Below are 18,083 nucleotides of genomic sequence, written 5' to 3' on the forward strand. Positions count from 1 at the left end.
AGGGAAAATAAATAAATACATACATAAATATTAAAAAGAAAATTTAAGTTGGCTTTGAGCAGTGAAGTCCCAGCAATGAAATAGAAAAAGAAAAAATGCTCGTCTAACCCACTTACTGGTGGAAGAAAGCTAAAGTGAAAATGCAACTCTTCCTGCCACAAAGTTTTGTCTCTGCTCCAGCTGTGCTGGCCAGAGTGAACATCCAACAAATGAGTGAGTGAGTGAGTGAGTGAGTGAGTGAGTGAATAAACACATGGGTGAATAAAAGTTCACAGTTTATTGTTGGGAGAAGTACAATGAATCATGCCCTTCTCAGACCTTGATGCTTCCAGTGGCAGCTGAGGATTCTGCTAAGGTCCTTCAGCAAGGGGCCCTGTGCCCGACCCACAGGGACAGGAGCTCTGGGGTGCCACCACCTCGCTGAGTCTGAGCTAGGCTGCCCACCGCCTCCCAGCTGTCAGTTCAAGAGTTAGCTGTGGAGTGGAGCGTGGCTCTGAACTCAGCCTGGGAGCAGACGGAGGAACACCAGCCCAGGCCTCACAGGCAGAGAAGACCTTAGTGGTGTCATCCCAGCAGTGAGGATGTCCTGAGCACTAGGTGTGGCAGGACCAAGATTGAGGTGTCACCAGTCCCCAGAAGGTTGTCTGTGTCAGAAAAGGGTGAATGAGGCCCTCCTCCTATGCCCACGCTGCACCCAGACCTGAAAGCCCATTACCCCCAAACCAGACCCTGGACCCCACTGTGCATGGCTGTGAAAGCAGCTGTCCGCTGAGAAAGGGCGGGGTGTCCCTGGTGGGGAGCTCAGGACAGCCGTGGCTCCTTACCTGGGGCAGGGGACAGTGATGTCGGGCATACCACTCCTGACTGTACAGGCTGACCTGGATGCCCTGGCCCAGGAAGAGCAGGGTCCACATCAGCACGTTCCCTGCCGGGCCCGTGTAGCGGTCATTCATCATGAAGTTCAGCAGCCCTGAAGCAGGAAGAAAGACTGTCACCTGTGCCTTGCCTTGCTTGCTGCCCTCCCATCCCCAGGCCTGAGAAGAGATGGCCTTAGAAGACTTCCTTGGGGACGGGAGTGAGCCCAGCTCTAGAAGTCCACAGGAGTCTCAGAATTCCCTTCCAAGACACTGAGGTGTCTTGGATCTCACACTGAGCCTCCCAGCCTCACACCCATTGTCTCTCCTTTGTCTCTCTCCAGGGCTCTTCTCAGACACCTCCTTCCAGACAGAAACCTTTGCTTCCATCCCTCCTTGCTCCCTCCCAACCCTCATTCACATCCCATAGCCTGGAGTATACGCCCCCTTCATCCGAACCAGAGCAGGCCTCCGGGTCTGGTTGCTCTGGACAGCGCCCTTTCTGTGGACACAGGCCATGCTCACCTCCAACGCCCAGGAAGAGGACCAACATGACAGGGTAGAAGAAGCCCAGCATGAAGCAGAAGATGTACTCATGCACCACGGAGGAGATCAGGAACACAGCCAGCATGGCTGGCCCTCGGGCCCGGCCCTCTAGAAGCTGGTGGGGCAGGACCAGGAGCAGGGAGTGAGTTTCTTTTCTTTTCTTTTCTTTCCTTTCTTTTCTTTTCCTCTCCTTTTTTCTTTTCTTTTCTTTAAAATTTTACGTATTTATTCATAAGAAAGATAGGTGGAAAGAGAGGAAGAACCAGACATCGTTCTGCTACATGTGCTCTCTGGAATTGAATTCATGTTTGAGAGTCCAATGCTTTATCCACTGCACCACATCCCAGACCATAGGATTGAATTTCCCGGAGACCTCTCCACAGAGACACAAAAAGCTCCCTCCCTAAGGAGGGTGTGTGGGACAGGGAACGCATTATATGGTTTGGGGTCAGAAGGACTGCTGTCAATTTTATTGAAGAGCATTTTACTAGCCTATTGGGTCTTAGATACAATTCTCTCTCTCCCTCTCCTCTCTCTCTCTTTCACCACTGCAGTTGGCTTTTGCAGAGAGACAGACAGACACCATGGCTTCCTCCTCCAGTGCCCTCCAGCCAACCTTGAACCTTCAACCGGCACTCATGTGAGTGCGTGGACACTAAGTGAGCTATTTTGCTTGCTGTCAGATGGAATCTTGATTTTAGTATATATTATTATTTATTAATGGCTGGGGAGATATCATAATGGTTATACAAAGGTCTTTCTTTTTTAAATGTCTTTATTGGGGGATTAATGTTTTATATTCGACAGTAAATATACAAAGGACTTTCACACCTGACATTTTTTTTTTTTTTGCCTCTAAGGTTATCGCTGGAGCTCAGTGCTGGCACTACGAATCCACTGCTCTGGCAGGTCATTTTTTCCCTTTTTTTTTTTATTGGATACGACAGACAGAAATTGAGAAAGGAGGGAAAGATAGAGAGAGGGAGAGAAAAATAGACACCTGCAGACCTGCTTCACCACTCATGAATCTAACCTCCAACAGGTAGGGAGCTGGGGGCTAGAACCAGGATCCTTGTGCCTCATACTATGAGTGCTTAACCCGGTGCACCACCGCCAAGGCCCCCACACCTGCAGTTCTAAGACCTCATGTTAAATCCCCACCTAGCACCACCATAAGCAAAGCTGAGCAGTACTCTGGAAAAAATTAATAAAATATAATGCGAGTACTCAACCGGATACGCCACCACCCTGGCCCCAGATTCAGTTTTTTAAAGGGGATACAATCAGGGCAGAGGGTAAATAGCATAATGGTTATGCAAACAAACTCTTATGCCTGAGACTCCAAAGTCCCCTGCACCACCATAAGCCAGAGCTGAGCCGTGCTCTGGTAAAAAAAAAAAAAGAAGGAAAAAAAGTAAATTTAAAAAAATAATTAAATAAAAGTGTACAATCATACTTCTCAGGGTTCCTGCACAGATGAAGTGTATGTGAAACCTCTTGGGGACGGAAAAGTGCTCTGTTCGTGTTACTTAGAGGGTTAAAGAGGGGGAGTTGTGTCCCATGCAGGGTGGAATAAGGGGTCAGGAGGGGAGACCTTAGGTCATAAGGATCTAGAAGGGGCCCTGAGGTCTGGAACAGATGGATGCAGCAGAGGGTTCCCAGAGAGGCCCCAGAGGATTCCGCACAGCCAGGACCTACCTGCATTGCATCCTGATAGACGTAGCTGTACAACCAATCATGTACCACCACGTTCCAGGTGCGGTAGTAGTTGGAGAAGGAAGCAGAGTTCCACCAGTCCTGGAGAAGGGGGTGAGCATCAGGGCCCTGACTCTTCCCTAGCCTCGGTTTCCCACCCCCAGACCCAGCACAGTATCCCAGGGCCACGCCCTGGCAGAACAGAGACAACAATGGACAAACTTTAGACAGCTTCTGAGGCTGCGTTCAAGACAGCTGGGCCTTCCTCCGGGACCGGGGTTCTCTTCCTCCCACTCCATTCTCTCGGGGGACAAGGTCCCCAAATGCCACACTAGAGCAGCTCGTCTGGACTGTTGGTTGGGAGCTGGGAGGGGCCAGTAAGCACAACCAGGGGAGCTCCTGACCCACCACGGGAGAGCCACAGCCCGGGCAAGATGACCCTTAGCTGAGCCAGCATCCTCCCAGGAGTCCTTCCTGCCCCGCAGTGGTTCAGGGTCAGGCCCCACCCGGTAGAACATCCTGTCTCCAAAGCGCAGCATCTCTGCGAAGGCGTTGTGCCAGCAGTGGAGGAACGCAAAGAAGATGAACAACAGCATGAGGATGCCTGGAAAATGGGGACCAGAAGCTTCAGGTCACATGGGCCTTCCTGGAAACCATCCCCACAGGTCCTGAGAACCCTCTGCTCAGCAACAGGGGGTCTTGATTCTTGTTCATTGACTAGTTCATGCACTGGTTAAGTCATCAAAATTTCCACTGACTGTAATGGCCTCTGTTTTGTTCTGTTTTTTAGCTAAGCTCCATTATTTGTGAACTTTATGCCAGATGTTGGGGACAAAGAAGTGAATCTCTAGGTCTCTGGCCATTGGAAGTTCACAGAGTGGTTGTAGAGAGAGCTGGAGACAGAGACAGAGATGTCCAGTCACACCTCAAGATCAGATGTATGAGGTGGTAAGCTTGGAGGCCATCACTATGCTTGGAAGTAGAGAACAAGTGGTGCTTCATGGTGATTGTTGGCTAAGCAGGGAAGGCTTCTTGGAGGAGGGGCTGTTCAGCCATAATAAGCCTCCAGGAAGGAACTGGATTCCACAGCTGCAAAGTGGGAAAGAGCATTTCAGGATGAGGGGCAGTTTGAGCAAAGGCCTGGAGGCACGGAAGTACGTCTTTTGGGGCATGGTTGAGCTTATCATAGCCTGTGAAGATGGACTTAGTAATGCATGGGAAGTGGAAGTCGGGCGGTAGTGCAGCAGGTTAAGCGCAGGTGGAGCAAAGCGCAAGGACCGGCGTAAGGATCCGGGTTCGAACCCCCGGCTCCTCACCTGCAGGGAAGTTGCTTCACAGGCGGTGAAGCAGGTCTGCAGGTGTCTATCTTTCTCTCCTCATCTCTGTCTTCCCCTCCTCTCTGCATTTCTCTCTGTCCTATCCAACGACAACATCAATAACAACAACAATAACTACAACAAGAAAACAACAAAGGCAACAAAAGGGAACAAATAAATAAATAAAGGAATGCATGGGAAGGGGCCTTGAATGCCAAGCCCAGGTTTCCAGTCTTATCTGGAGATGCTAGCAACGAGAGAGGGAGGTAAGTCACTAGAGCTTTTGAAGCAGGGTAGGGAATGATGGGTCTGGATTACAATGTTAGGGTTGATGAGAGAGGACAGATGTGGGTGGTAGGGACTCAGAGTAGAAGGCTGACTTAGAGTGGGGAGTAGACCTTGCCAGTGAACGGAATCCGAGTGTGAGGGCAGGGAGGCAGCCCCTGATCATCCTTCCCCAAGCCTGCCTTCTCCCACCCCGCCTCCAGGGGGCATACCTGGCAAAGTGGCATGCATGATGGAGAGCACCAGGGCCCTGGTGCTGAAGGGCTCCTGGCTCATGTTGGAGAAGACAGGAATACAAAGGCGGCTCAGGATAAAACTGCCGTAGAATACACAGCCCAAGAACTGGAAGGGGAAGGGACAACATTGACAGCTGCCCCCAGCTCCGGAATAACTAGACTCTGGACCACCACCCCTCTTTCCTCCAACAGAGCCACCCTCTGCCCTTCTCCTCAGGACCACCATCCCACCCCACACCCAGAAATGCGCCCTAGGCACCGTGAGTCATGGGAGACCTGCCCTCCACTCATCTTCTGACCTGGGCAAAATTCTTGGCCACGTAACTCCACCTGATGCTGGGGGTCCTGCAGCAGTAATGAGGAGAACATATTTCTCATCCTTTTAGCCAGGGCTGATTCCTGCCCAGGCTGGGACTCAGGGGCTGGAGGCCTCTCTCCTCAGCAACCTCAGTAACTCAGACCTTGGTGGAGGCTTATCTGGGGAGACGAGGGATCTAGAACTTGTCACATCTTCTGTAACAGAGGTAGTAAGTGGATTTCTAACTTGGTGTCAACTGAGGTGACTAGATGAAAGGCTTGCGCAGGAGTAAGGATCTTTTCAGTGTGAAAACAGGAACAGTCCTGAACAAGTACACGCATGTGTCACCAGGGGGCAGGCCAGGAGAAAGGTAGTTTTCCATGGTTTGATTGGGATACTTTCTGAGAAATGGCCACGATCTGGGGTCCCGAGGCTAGGGGACTAAGGAAGAGGAGAAGGGTGAGATCTCTGATGAATCTCGACATTTGGGAAGGGATTTCAGGGTCTTACCTGGGGTAGGTCTCTCTGTAGATGAGCGTGGGACAGAAGAGGAAATAGAGGTAGGTGGAGAAGCTGGGGGCCTCACCTGGGGAGAAGTGAGAGCCAACAATGGAGGGAAAGAACCGGAGGTGAGAGCCAGACCAGGGGAGAGTGGTGAGCTGGTTAGAATAATAGCGGCAGGGGAGATAGCATAATGGTTATGTAAAAGACTTTAATGCCTGAGGTGCCACAGTCGCAGGTTCAATTCCCAGCACCACCGTAAATCAGAGCTAGGCAGTGCTCTAGGCTCTTTCTCATTAATATAAAATAATAATAAATTTTAAATGGGGGTTCTGGGTGGTGGTGCACCCAATTAAGTGCACATAGTACTGACACAAGGATCTGCGTTTGAGCCCCTGCTCCCCACCTGCAGGGGGAGACACTTCACAAGCAGTGAAGCAGGTCAGTCTGCAGGTGTCTATCTCTCTCCCTCTCTATCTCCCTTTCCTCTCTCAATTTTTCTGTTCTACCCAATAAAATAGAAAAAAAAAATGGCTACAGGGAGCAGTGGATTTGTAGGGCCTGCACTGAGCCCCAGTAATAACTCTGGAGGCAAATAAATAAACATTAAATAAATAAATCCTATGTGAATAGGACACAGGAGTGGGGCATGGCAAGGTGTTGTCTACAGGGTCAGGTGAAATCTGGTAGGAATCAACCTAACACTCCTCAAATAAATAAATAAATAAATAAGGATGGGCTAGATAGCATGGTGGTTTTGCAAAAGATTTTTTAAATTTTTGTTTAATTTTCCCTCTTGTTGCCCTTTTTGTTGTTGTTGTTATTGTTGTCCTCATTGTTGGACAAGACAGAGAGAAACAGAGAGAGGAGAGGAAGACAGAGAGGGAGAGAAAGACACCTGCAGACCTGCTTCACCACCTGTGAAGCGACCCCTGCAGGTGGGGAGCCGGGGGCTCCAACCGGGATCCTTATACCAGTCCCTGCACTTCGTACCATATGTGCTTAACCCACTGCGCTACCGCCCAAGCCCTGCAAAAGATTTTCATGCCTGAGGCTCTGAAGTCCCAGCTTTAGTCCTCAGAACTATTATATGCCAGAGTTGAGCAGTGCTCTCATAAAAATTAAAAACTTAAATAAATAAAAGAGAGAGGGGAGGAAGCAGAACATCACTGTGGCGTATATGATGTTGGGGACCAAACTCAGGAGCTCGGATTGAAAGCCTAAGGCTCTCTCCACTATGCCATCACACCCCAGGCTGCCTCACACCCCTTTTGTTTCCATTCCGGCACCATGTGGTTTTTGTTTGTTTTTGTCATCAGGGTCACTACAGAGGCTCAGTGCTGTCACCATGAATCCAGGGCTCCTGGTGGCCATTTTTTTCTTTTGTTTCTCTTTCTCTCTTCTTTCTTCCTTCCTTCCTTCTTCTTCTTTTTAATTTTGATAGGACAGAGCGAAATTAAGATGAGAGGGCAAGATAGAAAAGGAGAGTGAAAGATAGGCAGCTGGGGCTGGGTGGTGGCACACCTTGTTAGCGCACATGCTATAGTGCGCAAGGACCTGGGTTCGAGCCCCCAGTCCCCACGTGCGGGCGTGAAGCTTTGGAAGTGGTAAAGAAGGTCTGCAGGTGTCTCTCTGTCTCTCCCTCTCTATCTCCTCCTCCCCTCTTTATTTCTAGCTGTCTCTATCCAATAAAGATAATACAAAAAAAGATCAGAAAAAAAAAAAGACACCAGCAGACCTGCTTCATCACTCCTGAAGTGTCCCCTTTGTAGATGGGGGTGGGGACTCAACTGCCTGCCCCCTCACCCTATTTTCTGATGCAGAGCCAGTGGTGGCCAGAGTCTTTTTAATTAAATTAAATTAAATTAAATTAAATTAATTATTAGATAGAGACAGAGAGACATTGAGAGGGGACGGGGGATATAGAGAGGGGAAGAGGCAAAGAGACACCAACAGCCCTGCTTTACCACTCATGAAACTTTCACCCTGTAGGTAGGGACCAGGGGCTTGAACCTGGGTCCTTGTGCACTGTAATGTGAGCACTTAACCAGGTGCACCACCACCTGGCTCCGCCAGAGTTTCATTTGGCACCCACAAATCAGTTACCCACCGTCTTCCTCTCATTCTCATATTTTGGGCCTTCCCAGGCTGGACATGGTGATAGAGCAGTGTCTGAAGTACTGGACAAAAGAAGTGCTAGTGCTCGGGGGTAGGGCCTGAGGAAGCTTAATGACTGAGACCTAGAACCCAGAGACCAGAGCTGTGCCCAGTGGGCCCGATGACCTTAGGAAGTTGGGACTTTGATGAGGAACCACTGGCTTCATCCAGTCAGTGAAGGGAATGTGTTTGCAACAGGGCTGGCCAAGGGCCTCACCTCCTTTGGAACCAAGAGTCCCAGGAACAGTCTCTCTCAAGAAGGAGTAGGTTTTCATCAGGAACCTGACCTGGGAAGGAGAGGGAGGGAAGCTGTGTTGCTGTGTCTGCGCAGATCACTCAACTTTTCTCAGCTCTCTGGTTTATTGGTAAAATGTGTACTGGCAGAATCTATCTATATGGAGGAGGGTAGATAGCATAATGGTTATGCAAAGAGACTCTCATGTCTGAGGCTCCAAAGTTTTGGGTTCAATCCCCCGCACCACCATAAGCCAGAGCTAAATAGTGCTCTGGTAAAAAAAAAAAAAAGAAAGAAAGAAAGAAAGAAAAAGAAAATTAAGCACAGGACCGGCATAAGGATCCCGGTTCGAGCACCCGCTCCCCACCTGCAGGGGAGTCGCTTCCCCTCTCTGTCTTCTCCTCCTCTCTCCATTTCTCTCTGTCCTACCCAACAACGATGACGGCAACAACAACAATAATAGCTACAATAATAAAAAACCAAAGGCAACAAAAGGGAATAAATAAATAAATATTTTTTAAAAAAGAATTTTTGTGTGGGCAGGGGTAGATAGCATGATGATTATGCAAGCAGACTCCCATGCCTGAGGCTCCAAAGTCCCAGGTTTAATCCCCTGCACCACCATAAACCAGAGCTGAGCAGTGCTCTGGTAAAATAAAAAATAAAAAAATAAAAATTGTATCATTCCCCTTTCTGTAGGCGGGTCTCACTGCCTACCCCGACGGCTGCGGCCTGCTGCGATGAAAGGGGGGTAAAGACAATACGAAAGGCTTCAGTCTGTTTGCAGAGCTAGGTGGGGTTTCATTTGTAATTTCCTTGGAACCTGCTGATTAGCTCAAGCCCTTAGCACCGGGCCCCGCCCCCTAGCAACTAGCCCCGCCCCACAAGCTGACCCGAGAGCCCGCCCTCAGGTGGGCCCCGCCCCCGACTCGCTAGTCACCTGTTCAAAAACCAGGATTCCTCTGGAGGCGGGCGGGAGCTGGTGCTCCGCCACCACGTAGATCGGGAGGACCGCGAGCACCGATGTGTGAGCGACCAGCAGCACGCAGGCCAGGCCCACCCTGAGCGTCCAGGCCCCCCCGGCCTGGGCTCTCGTCCACAGCCTCAGAGCCTGGTAGGGCGCCAGCAGAGTGGACAGGAACATGGGGACCCAGGTCATCAACGTCAAGGGCAGCTGCCCGAAGCTGTAGATCAGTAGGTCGAACTCCAGTATCGGCCTTGGGGGGGTGAGGTAGGGGAGGAACAAAGTCGATACTTGTGTGGCCCATCCCTGACCTCTTCCCCCTAAGTCAGAGCTCTTGGAAAATAAACTGAGGTGTCTTGTGAAGGGTGAGGGCGCCCTGTCTCTGAAGGTGTGCAAGGTGGAAGAAACCAGAGCAGTCACCTGCCAGAGGGAGGCGCAGTCGGGCTTGTTTCTAATGGACTTTTGGTTCAGAGGGGCTCAGTGTTTGTTATGCCTGAGCACTGAGGTGTGAGATATTTAGAGTTGAGTTTTGTTCCACTGGATAGTATCTAGCTATAGATTCGAGCTAATAGGAAGCTAGTTGCTAGGGCCCAGGCGGTGGTGCATCTGGTCAAGGGCTCACATTACAGTGAACAATGGCCCAGGTTCAAAACCCCTGGTCCCCACCTGCAGGGGAAAAGCTTCACGAGTGGTAAAGCAGGGCTGCAGGTGTCTCTCACTGTCTCTATCTTCCCCTCCCATCTCAATTTCTCTGTCTATAACCAGCAATAAATTATTAATAAAGAAAGACAGAAAGAAAGCTAGTTGCTAAGTATTGGCTGCTTTGGTAAAGAGTATGGTTTGCTGGGACCAGGTGGTGGTGTATCTGGTTGAGCGCACATGTCACAATGCAGCAAGGACCTGGGTTTGAGCTCCCATCCCCACTTGCAAGGGAAAAGCTTTTCGAGTGGTGATGGAGGACTGCAGGTATCTCAGTGTCTCTCTGTCTCTCTCCCTCTCTATCACTCCTTCCCTGTTTATTTCTGGCTGTTTCTATCCAATAAGTAAATAAAGATAATTTAAAAAAAAAGAGTATGGTCTGTGATGAAAATTTAGGACGGGGCTGGACAGTGGTGCACCTGGTTAAGGGCACAAGTTACTGTGTGCAAGGACCTGAGTTCAAGGCCCTGCTCCCTACCTACAGGGGAAAGCTTCATGAGTGTTGAAGCAGTGCTGCAGATGTCTCTCTCTCTCGCCCTATTCTCCCTTCCCTCTCAATTTCTCCCTGTCACTATCCAATAATAATAATAATAATAATAAGTTGGTACTAAGAGTCAGGGTGAGAGCTGAGCCCATTAAAGCACAGAACTTGCACACCTGAGGCACCTTCAGTTCCGGGTTCAGTCTCACCATAAGCCAGAGCTGAGTGGTGCTCTTGTCAAAATAATTTTTTTTTTTAAGTTGGGAATAATAGACACCAAGTTGCAGATGCTACCATGATGCCAACTTGACTTCCCCGGGCAGACAAGCTCACCAATGTGTCTTGGAACCCCGCTTCTCCAGAGCCCTGCCCCACTAGGGTAAGATAGAAACAGGCTGGGAATATGAATCAACCTGCCAATGCCCATGTTCAGCAGGGAAGCAATTACAGAAGCCAGACCTTCCTCCTTCTGTGCCCCATAATGATCCTGGATCCATGCTCCCAGAGGGATAAAGAACATGAAAGCTTCCAGCGGAGGGGATGGGATATGGAACTCTGGTGGTGAGAATTGTGTGGAATTGTACCCTCTTATCCTCTGCACGTGTCAATATTTTTTATTTATAAATACATTTAAAAGTACATAAATAGGGGGTTGGTAGCAGGTTAAGCGCATATGACACAAAGCACAAGGACCAGCTTAAGGATCCTGGTTTGAGCCCCTGGCTCCCCACTTACAGGGGGGGTCGCTTCACAAGTGGTGAAGCAGGTCTGCAGGTGTCTATCTTTCTTCCCTTCCTCTGTCTTCCCCTCCTCTCTCCATTGCTTTCTGTCCTATCCAACAACAACAATATCAATGGCAACAATAACAACAACAACAAAGGCAACAACAGGGGCAACAAAATGGGAAAAAATAGCCTCTAGGAGCAGCAGATTCATAGTGCAGGCACCAATCCCCAGCAATAACCCTGGAGGCAAAACAACAACAACAACAAACACATAAATAAAGCTGGGAACAATTTAACTGTTCATTGGCATCCCACAGTGTAGTCAGAAGAATCAATCAATGGCAGCCTAGGAGGTGGCACAGTGGGTAAAGTGTTGGACTGTCAAGCATGAGGTCCTTAGTTCAATCCCTGACATTGCATGTACCAGAGTGATATTCTAGTGTTCTCTCTCAGTCTCTCTCTCTCTCTCTTTCTCTCTCTCTCTCTCTCTCTCCCCTTCTCATTATTTGATTAAGAAATCTTAAAGACAAAGGAGCATGCAGGCCTAGTAGACAGAGGTGGGATTTCCCCTCACTTCTCAGGACCCAGTGCTGATACTTAGTTGCATGATGAAGGGTACTTGAATTGCACTACAGTAACATGTTAGTGAATGTGGTTGCCAGTGCAGTGTGGGGTGAGCACATGTCCACATGCTTGGACACCTGGGCCTGAGGCCCAGCTTCCCACTGAGAAGTATTGGAACGAGACCCAGCATCACCCAAGAGAGGGGCTGACCTTGGGAGGACAGGCCAAGGGCCACTGGGGCCTCTGCAAAGCTGAGTTAAGCAGGAAGCAATGCAGATGAATGCCTGGTGAGCAAAGGACGCTAGCTCATAGCGGGGGAGCACTGGGGAGCAGGCAGTCAGTCGGAGCCTCTGCAGCTGGGGAAGGTGTGAAGGCCTTACCTGCCTTCATCAATGAAGTCGATGACCAAGGTGCTTATGATGAAGACACACAGGCCGGCGATGAACATGTGGTAGATGGTGCGGAAATGCTGTATCTCCATCAGCTCACTGTGGAGATGAGGGCAAGGACCCAAATGGAAAGGTTGTGTTGGCTGGCCCATCCTCTGTACACAGGTGGGAGCAGGCATGTCCGTCTAAGACCTGGGTTGTGTGTCCAACTAAGACCAGGTCTTTAAAAGATGTATTTTGGGAAAGTCGGGGCGGTAGGCAGCGGGTTAAGCGCACGTGGCGCAAAGTGCAAGGACTGGCATAAGGATCCCGGTTTGAGCCCAGGGCTCCCCACCTGTAGGGGAGTAGCTTAAGGGGTGGTAAAGCAGGTCTGCAGGTGTCTATCTTTCTCTCCCCCTCTCTGTCTTCCCCTCCTCTCTCCATTTCTCTCTGTCCTATCCAACAACAATGACATCAATAACAACAATAATAATAACCACAACAACAATGAAAAACAACAAGGGCAACAAAACGGAAAATAAATAAATGTAAAAAAAAAATTTAGGGGAGGGGCAGATAGCACAATGGTTATGCAAAGATACTCTATTGCCTGAGGTTCTGAAGTCCCGTGTTCAGTCCCCCATATTGCCATAAGCCAGAGCTGATCAGTGCTCTGGTTAAAAAACAAATGAGTGGTGGGGGGGGTTTGAGCGGTAGCACAGTGGGCTAAGCGCACATGGCGCAAAGTGCAAGGACGGGCAAAAATAAATAAACAAATAAACAAATAAATAGCAAAAATAAGTAAATAAAAAGATTTTTTAATTTATTTTTTTATTGGGCCTAGTTGGCGGCACACCTGGTTAAGCACACACATTACAGTGTGCAAGGACCTAGGTCCAAGCCCCTGGTCCCCACCTGCAGGGGAAAGTTTCACTAGCAGTAAAGCAGGGCTGCAGGTATCTCTCTGTCTCTCTCCCTCTCTGTCTCCCCCCAATTTCTCTCTGTCTCCATCCATAAATAAATAAATATGGTGTGGTCTGGGAAGTAGTACAGTGGATAAAGCATTAGACTCTTAAACATGAGATCTTGAGTTCAGTCCCCGGCAACACATGTATCAGAATGATGTCTGGTTCTTTCTCTCTCTTGTCCTATCTTTCTCATTATTAAATAAATGAAATCTTTTAAATAAATAAAAGAGTAAAAATGAAAAACAAGAAAAACTCCAGAATATATATAAATATATATTTAAAGTATGCATATATTTTTATTATTTTTAATTATTTTTTTTTTTTACCAGAGCACTGTTTAGCTCTGGCTTATGCTGGTGCAGGGGAATTAACCTGGGACTTTGGAGCCTCAGGCATGAGAGTCTCTTTGCATAAGCATTATGCTATCTACCCCGCCCCTTTATTTATTTATTGGATAAAGACAGTCAAAAATTGAGAGGGAAGGGGGAAATAGAGGAGAAAGAGGGGGCAGTCGGTGGCATACCCTGTTAAGCACACAAATTACAATTCATAAGGACCAAGGTTCAAGTCCCTGCTCCCCACTTGCAGGGGGAAAGCTTCACAAGTGGTAGAGCAGGGCTGCAGGTGTCTCTCTGTCTCTCTCCCTCTATATCTCCCCTCCCATCTCAACTTCTCTCTGTCTATACCAATAAGAAATAAATGAATAAAGTATTTAAAAAGAGAGAGGGAGAAAGACACAGAGAGACCTACAACACTGCTTCACTGGCTTCCCCCTGCAGGTGGGAATCGGGGGCTCGAACCTGGTTCTTGTGCATTGTAACATGTGTGCTCAACCAAGTGTGCCACCACCTGGCCCCCTTATATATTATGTTTTAATGATAGAGCTACAAAGAGAAAGACCAGAGCACTGTTTAGCTCTGGCTTATGAGGGTGCTGGGAATTGAACCTTGGACCCCAGAACCTCCGGCATGAAAGATATTTTGCATACTCATTTTGCTGTCTCCCCAGCCCAGGCTGTGACTTATATCTAAAGACCTCTTCAACCCAGGCGCTACTCAGTCTGGTTTTCCACAATCATGTCCTGGGGAAATGGGGAGACTGAGTCTTAGAAACTTTCTCCAGGGGAGTCGCACAGTAGCGCAACGGGTTAAGCACAGGTGGCACAAAGCACAAGGACCGTGTAAGGACCCCGGTTTGAGATCTTGGCTCCCCACCTGCAGGGGAGTTGCTTCACAAGCAGTGAAGCAGGTCTGCGGGTGTCTATCTTTCTCTCCTCCTCTCTATCTTCTCCTTCTCTCTCCATTTCTCTCTGTCCTAGCCAACAACGATGACATCAGTAACAACAATAATAACTATAATAAAACAACAAGGGCAAAAAAATGGAATAAATAAATAAATATTTTTTAAAAAAATAAAAGAAAAAAGAAACTTTCTCCAGGGGCCAGGTAATGGCACACTTGGCTAAGTGCACATAGTACGGTGTTCAAGGACCGGGGTTCAAGTCCCCACTTTCTACCTACAGGTCGTGAAGCAGGGCTGTAGGTGTCTCTCTGTCTCCCCCGCTCCCCTTCCCTCTCAATTTCTGGCTGTCTTTACCCAATAAATAAAGGTAATAAAAATTTTTTAAAAAGAAGAAAGAGGAAGTCGGGCAGTAGCATAGTGAGTAGGTTAAGCACAGGTGGCTCAAAGCGCAAGGACCAGTGTAAGGATCCCAGTTAGAGCCCCCAGCTCCCCACCTGCAGGGGGATCACTTCACAGGCGGTGAAGCAGGTCTTCAGGCGTCTATCTTTCTCTCCCCCTCTCTGTCTTCCCCTCCTCTCTCAGTCTCTCTGTCCTATCCAACAACGATGACATCAGTAACAACAACAATAATAACTACAACAATATTTATTAAAAAAACAATGGCAACGTAATGGAATAAATAAATAAATATTTTAAAAACGAAGAAGAAAGAAACCTTCTCTAGGTCCTCACCTCACATTGCCTTGTTGCTGAGGAAGAGAAGCAAGAGGCCCTAGAGCCCAAGCCCAAGCCCCAGCCCCTGACCCAGTCCCAGCCCCAGCCCCAGCCCCAGCCCCAGCCCCAGCCCCAGCCCCAGCCCCAGCCCCAGCACCAGCCCCAGCCCCAGCCCAGCCCCAGCCCTGACCCTCCTCCGTCACTTACTCAAGCAGGGACTGGCGGGTTACAAAGACTTTCCGCTTCTTGTGGGACGGCTCCCGGGTCCTGGGATGAGATGGCGGTTTCTGGGTGAGGACTCAAGGGAAGAGCGCTGAGGGCAGGAACTTGGAAGCCAGGGGGCAATAGTGGGGAGCATCAGGGCTGGGCCCAGAGTAGAACCAGGCTCAGCAGAGGTGTCAGGGTCATCGGGGCACAGGTGCCAAGGGAAAAGGGGGGTGTTGGGGCCATACAGATGCTGGCACAGGGCAGGTGAGCTGAGCCTCTTCTCTATGGAGGAGTCCTCCCTGGCCCTCCCCGGCCGCCAGCTCCTCACTCTTACTTGTTCAAGGAGTCTGGTGGGATGGAGGGCAGAGGGCCCTGCCGTGTCGGATAGGACTGCACAGCCTCCTGGACAGCCTGGTCCAACAGCTCCATCAGCTGTCCCTGGGCCTGCTCCAGCAACTGTGACTTCATGGCCTACGGGACACAGCAGTGCAGGGCCACTGTCCCTTCATCCAGGCTGCCATTCTCTCTGTTTTCATTGCCAGGTCTTTATTGAGGCTTTACACCTGATAGATTCCTCTACTCCTGATGAGTTCTCCCTTCTTTCTTTCTTTCTTTCCTTCCTTCCTCCCTTCCTTCCTTCCTTCCTTCCTTCCTTCCTTCCTTCCTTCCTTCCGAGTTATTGCTGAGGCTAGGTGCCTGAATTATATATCCATTGCTCCTGTCAGCCATTTAATTTGACAGGACAGAGAGAAATTGAGAGAGATGGGGAAGATAAAGAAGGAGAGAGAAAGGTAGACACCTGCAAACCTGCTTTGCCACTTGTAAAACATTCCTCCTGCTGGTGGGGAGCAGAGGCTTGAACCTGGGTTCTTGTGTGGGTCCTTGTGCTTAGTACTATGTGTGCTTAACTGGGTGCATCACAACCTGACCCCCTCTCTTCTCCCCCTCCCTCCTTTCTTCCTTTCTTTCCTTTTCCCAGGTAGAGGATGAGAGACAGCAGGAGAGAAACGGAGGAGAGACACACTGCAGCACTACTGCACCGCTCGCTCGTGAGTGAAGCCTCCCTGTTGTGTGGTGAGCTTCATGGTCCCTGCCCAGGAAGGCATTCATTCTAGCAGAAATGACAGTGGGAGTGACACTTCCAGTCCCTGGGTCTGGATGCCAAGCATCTTGTCAGCTCTGACCCTGCTCCTTTTTACCTACTAATAGGATGACTGTTCACTCACTGATATTTGACTCCGTCTTAACAGCGGTGTTTCAAATTCCTTTTTTTTTTTTTTTTTTTGTGGTGGGGGCTGGACTCGAACCCAGGTGAAGCAGTGCACTATCCAAGTGAACTGTGTTGCTGGTCCTGAGTGCGTGTGTGTGTGTGTGTGTGTGTGTGTGTGTCTTGCTTGCTTGCTTTTTCCACCTGGGTTATTGCTGGATTTAGATACCTACACAACTCCATTGTCCCCATGGGGTTATTTTGTTTTGTTTTTTTGCTAGAGGATGAGAGAGATGGAGTGAGACAGAGAAAAGGAAAGACACCTTCAGAGAAGCTTCCCCCCCTGCAGGTAGAAACTGGAGACTTGAACCTGAGTCCTTGTGATAGTGGTGAGTGCTCTCTGCCAGCTGCACTATCACCTGGTCCCCAAACTCATATATATGATTGACTTATTCATGAGAAAGAGAAGAGGTGAGAAGGGAAGGGGAGAAGAGGGAAGGGGAAGAGAGGAGAGGAAAGGAGAGGAGAGAGGAGAGGAAGAAAGAGACTAAGCACTGCTCAGCTCGGGGATCAAACCTGGAGCTTTGGAGCCTCAGTGCTTTTGCATAATCATGCTTTCTGCCCTAGCCTCAAACTCCTCTATCTTCTTTTGTCCCTTCTCCCCTTCCTTCCTTTCTTCCTTCATTTATTCCTTCCTTCTATTTTACTTGATAGGACAGAGAGAACATGAGAGGGGAGGATGGAAGAAATAAAAAGAGTCACCTGTTTCACCACTCCTCCTCAAGTGTACCCTTGCAAGTGGGGACTGGGCCTTTGTAACCCAGCAGGTCCTCATCCCTTTCCCTTTCCCTTTCTCTCTCTCTCTCTCTCCCCCCCTCCACTGCTCAGCTCGCCATTGACCTCTAACCTCTGATACCCCTCACCTCCATGTGTCGGGTCCATTGCACCAAGTCCGGGCCACTGTGTGTCTCAGTGTTTCCTAGAAAGGGGTAAAGGACACACTCAGGGCAGGGCATGGGGTCACGGTGCTGTGAGGCACATTGTCTGCCCAGGAAGTGCTTCCTGTGTGCTTAGCAGCCTCCCCACTCCCAGCCACAGCCAGCTGCTATCTGGGATCTCTGGCAGTACTTACTATCAGAAGAGGAAGTGATTTTTGTAAAGTGAGGAGGCCATTGGCTAGCAGGGTGAAAAGACTGCTAACAGGGTTCCCCAGGGAGGGGGGCAGGGAGCTTGCTAGGGTCAGAGAGGAAAGATGAACTAGGGCAGCTCTGAGGATGCCAAGCCTGGGCCTGCCTTTCCCAGCTACCCAGGGCAGCAGGGAAGAACTGACTGAGAACTGCATGGATCCCTCGCTACAGCACAGCCCCCCACCGACAACACCACCGGAGCCCTGGGCGCACCAGAAGCCAGCTGACCTGCAGAGGGCTGGTCCTCCTGCTGTCCCCTCTGCCCCTCTCTCTTCCACAGTCGCCGTCGGGTGGCCTTTGCCTCCATGCTGTGAGTCTTCACTGGGGTGGCCTTTGCCTCCATGCTGTGAGTCTTCACTGGGGAGCCCAGGTGCCTCCTTCCCACCTTCCCTCCACAGCCTGTGGATCTCCTGCTTCACTCAGCTCGGCTAACAGCTCCAGAGACTAAAATCCTTTCCAGAGGAAGGTCCTTCAGGAACCCCAGAGGTTACCTGCCCCAGGAGGAACAGTGCTTGTGGGCCGCAGAACTGGCTCTGCTGGCCGTGCTGAGGTGGACACAACACCCAACTCCCAGGGTGCTCTTCCTCCCTTGGCAGTGCTGGCTGTGTGCTTGGGGGTGGGGAGAGGACTTTGC

At 49.7% G+C, this 18,083-nt stretch overlaps 1 protein-coding gene across 2 annotated transcripts; it reads right to left on the minus strand.

Moving 5' to 3' along the window:
• Positions 1–258: 258 nt before the first annotated feature.
• SOAT2 (sterol O-acyltransferase 2) lies at positions 259–17,775 on the minus strand. Of its 2 annotated transcripts, none has more exons than XM_060195291.1 (15): positions 17,678–17,775; positions 17,186–17,241; positions 15,390–15,526; positions 15,056–15,115; positions 11,937–12,044; positions 9,064–9,340; positions 8,106–8,175; positions 5,741–5,816; positions 5,232–5,277; positions 4,909–5,038; positions 3,602–3,699; positions 3,099–3,197; positions 1,380–1,515; positions 825–970; positions 259–644 (listed from the first exon to the last, which is right to left on the minus strand). In XM_060195291.1, exons 1-15 carry the CDS (start codon positions 17,754–17,756, stop codon positions 594–596), a joined length of 1,569 nt encoding a protein of 522 aa, XP_060051274.1. In that variant the 5' UTR covers positions 17,757–17,775; the 3' UTR covers positions 259–593. The 2 variants fall into 2 exon arrangements, with proteins under 2 accessions (XP_060051274.1, XP_016041534.2); XM_016186048.2 differs by having other exon boundaries at positions 17,663–17,775.
• Positions 17,776–18,083: the final 308 nt, after the last annotated feature.

This window comes from Erinaceus europaeus, chromosome 7 (assembly GCF_950295315.1).
Source record: "Erinaceus europaeus chromosome 7, mEriEur2.1, whole genome shotgun sequence".
NCBI lineage: Eukaryota > Metazoa > Chordata > Mammalia > Eulipotyphla > Erinaceidae > Erinaceus > Erinaceus europaeus.

Bases quoted from the DNA above. Each gene is read 5' to 3' on its own strand.
- SOAT2 (XM_016186048.2), bottom strand. From the start codon at position 17,756: ATGGAGGCAAAGGCCACCCGACGGCGACTGTGGAAGAGAGAGGGGCAG. The intron at 12,045-15,055 runs GTAAGTGACGGA...TCATCTCCACAG, and splicing joins ACCCGCCAGTCCCTGCTTGA to TGAGCTGATGGAGATACAGC. The intron at 8,176-9,063 runs GTGACTAGCGAG...TCTCCTTCCCAG, and splicing joins GAATCCTGGTTTTTGAACAG to GTCAGGTTCCTGATGAAAAC.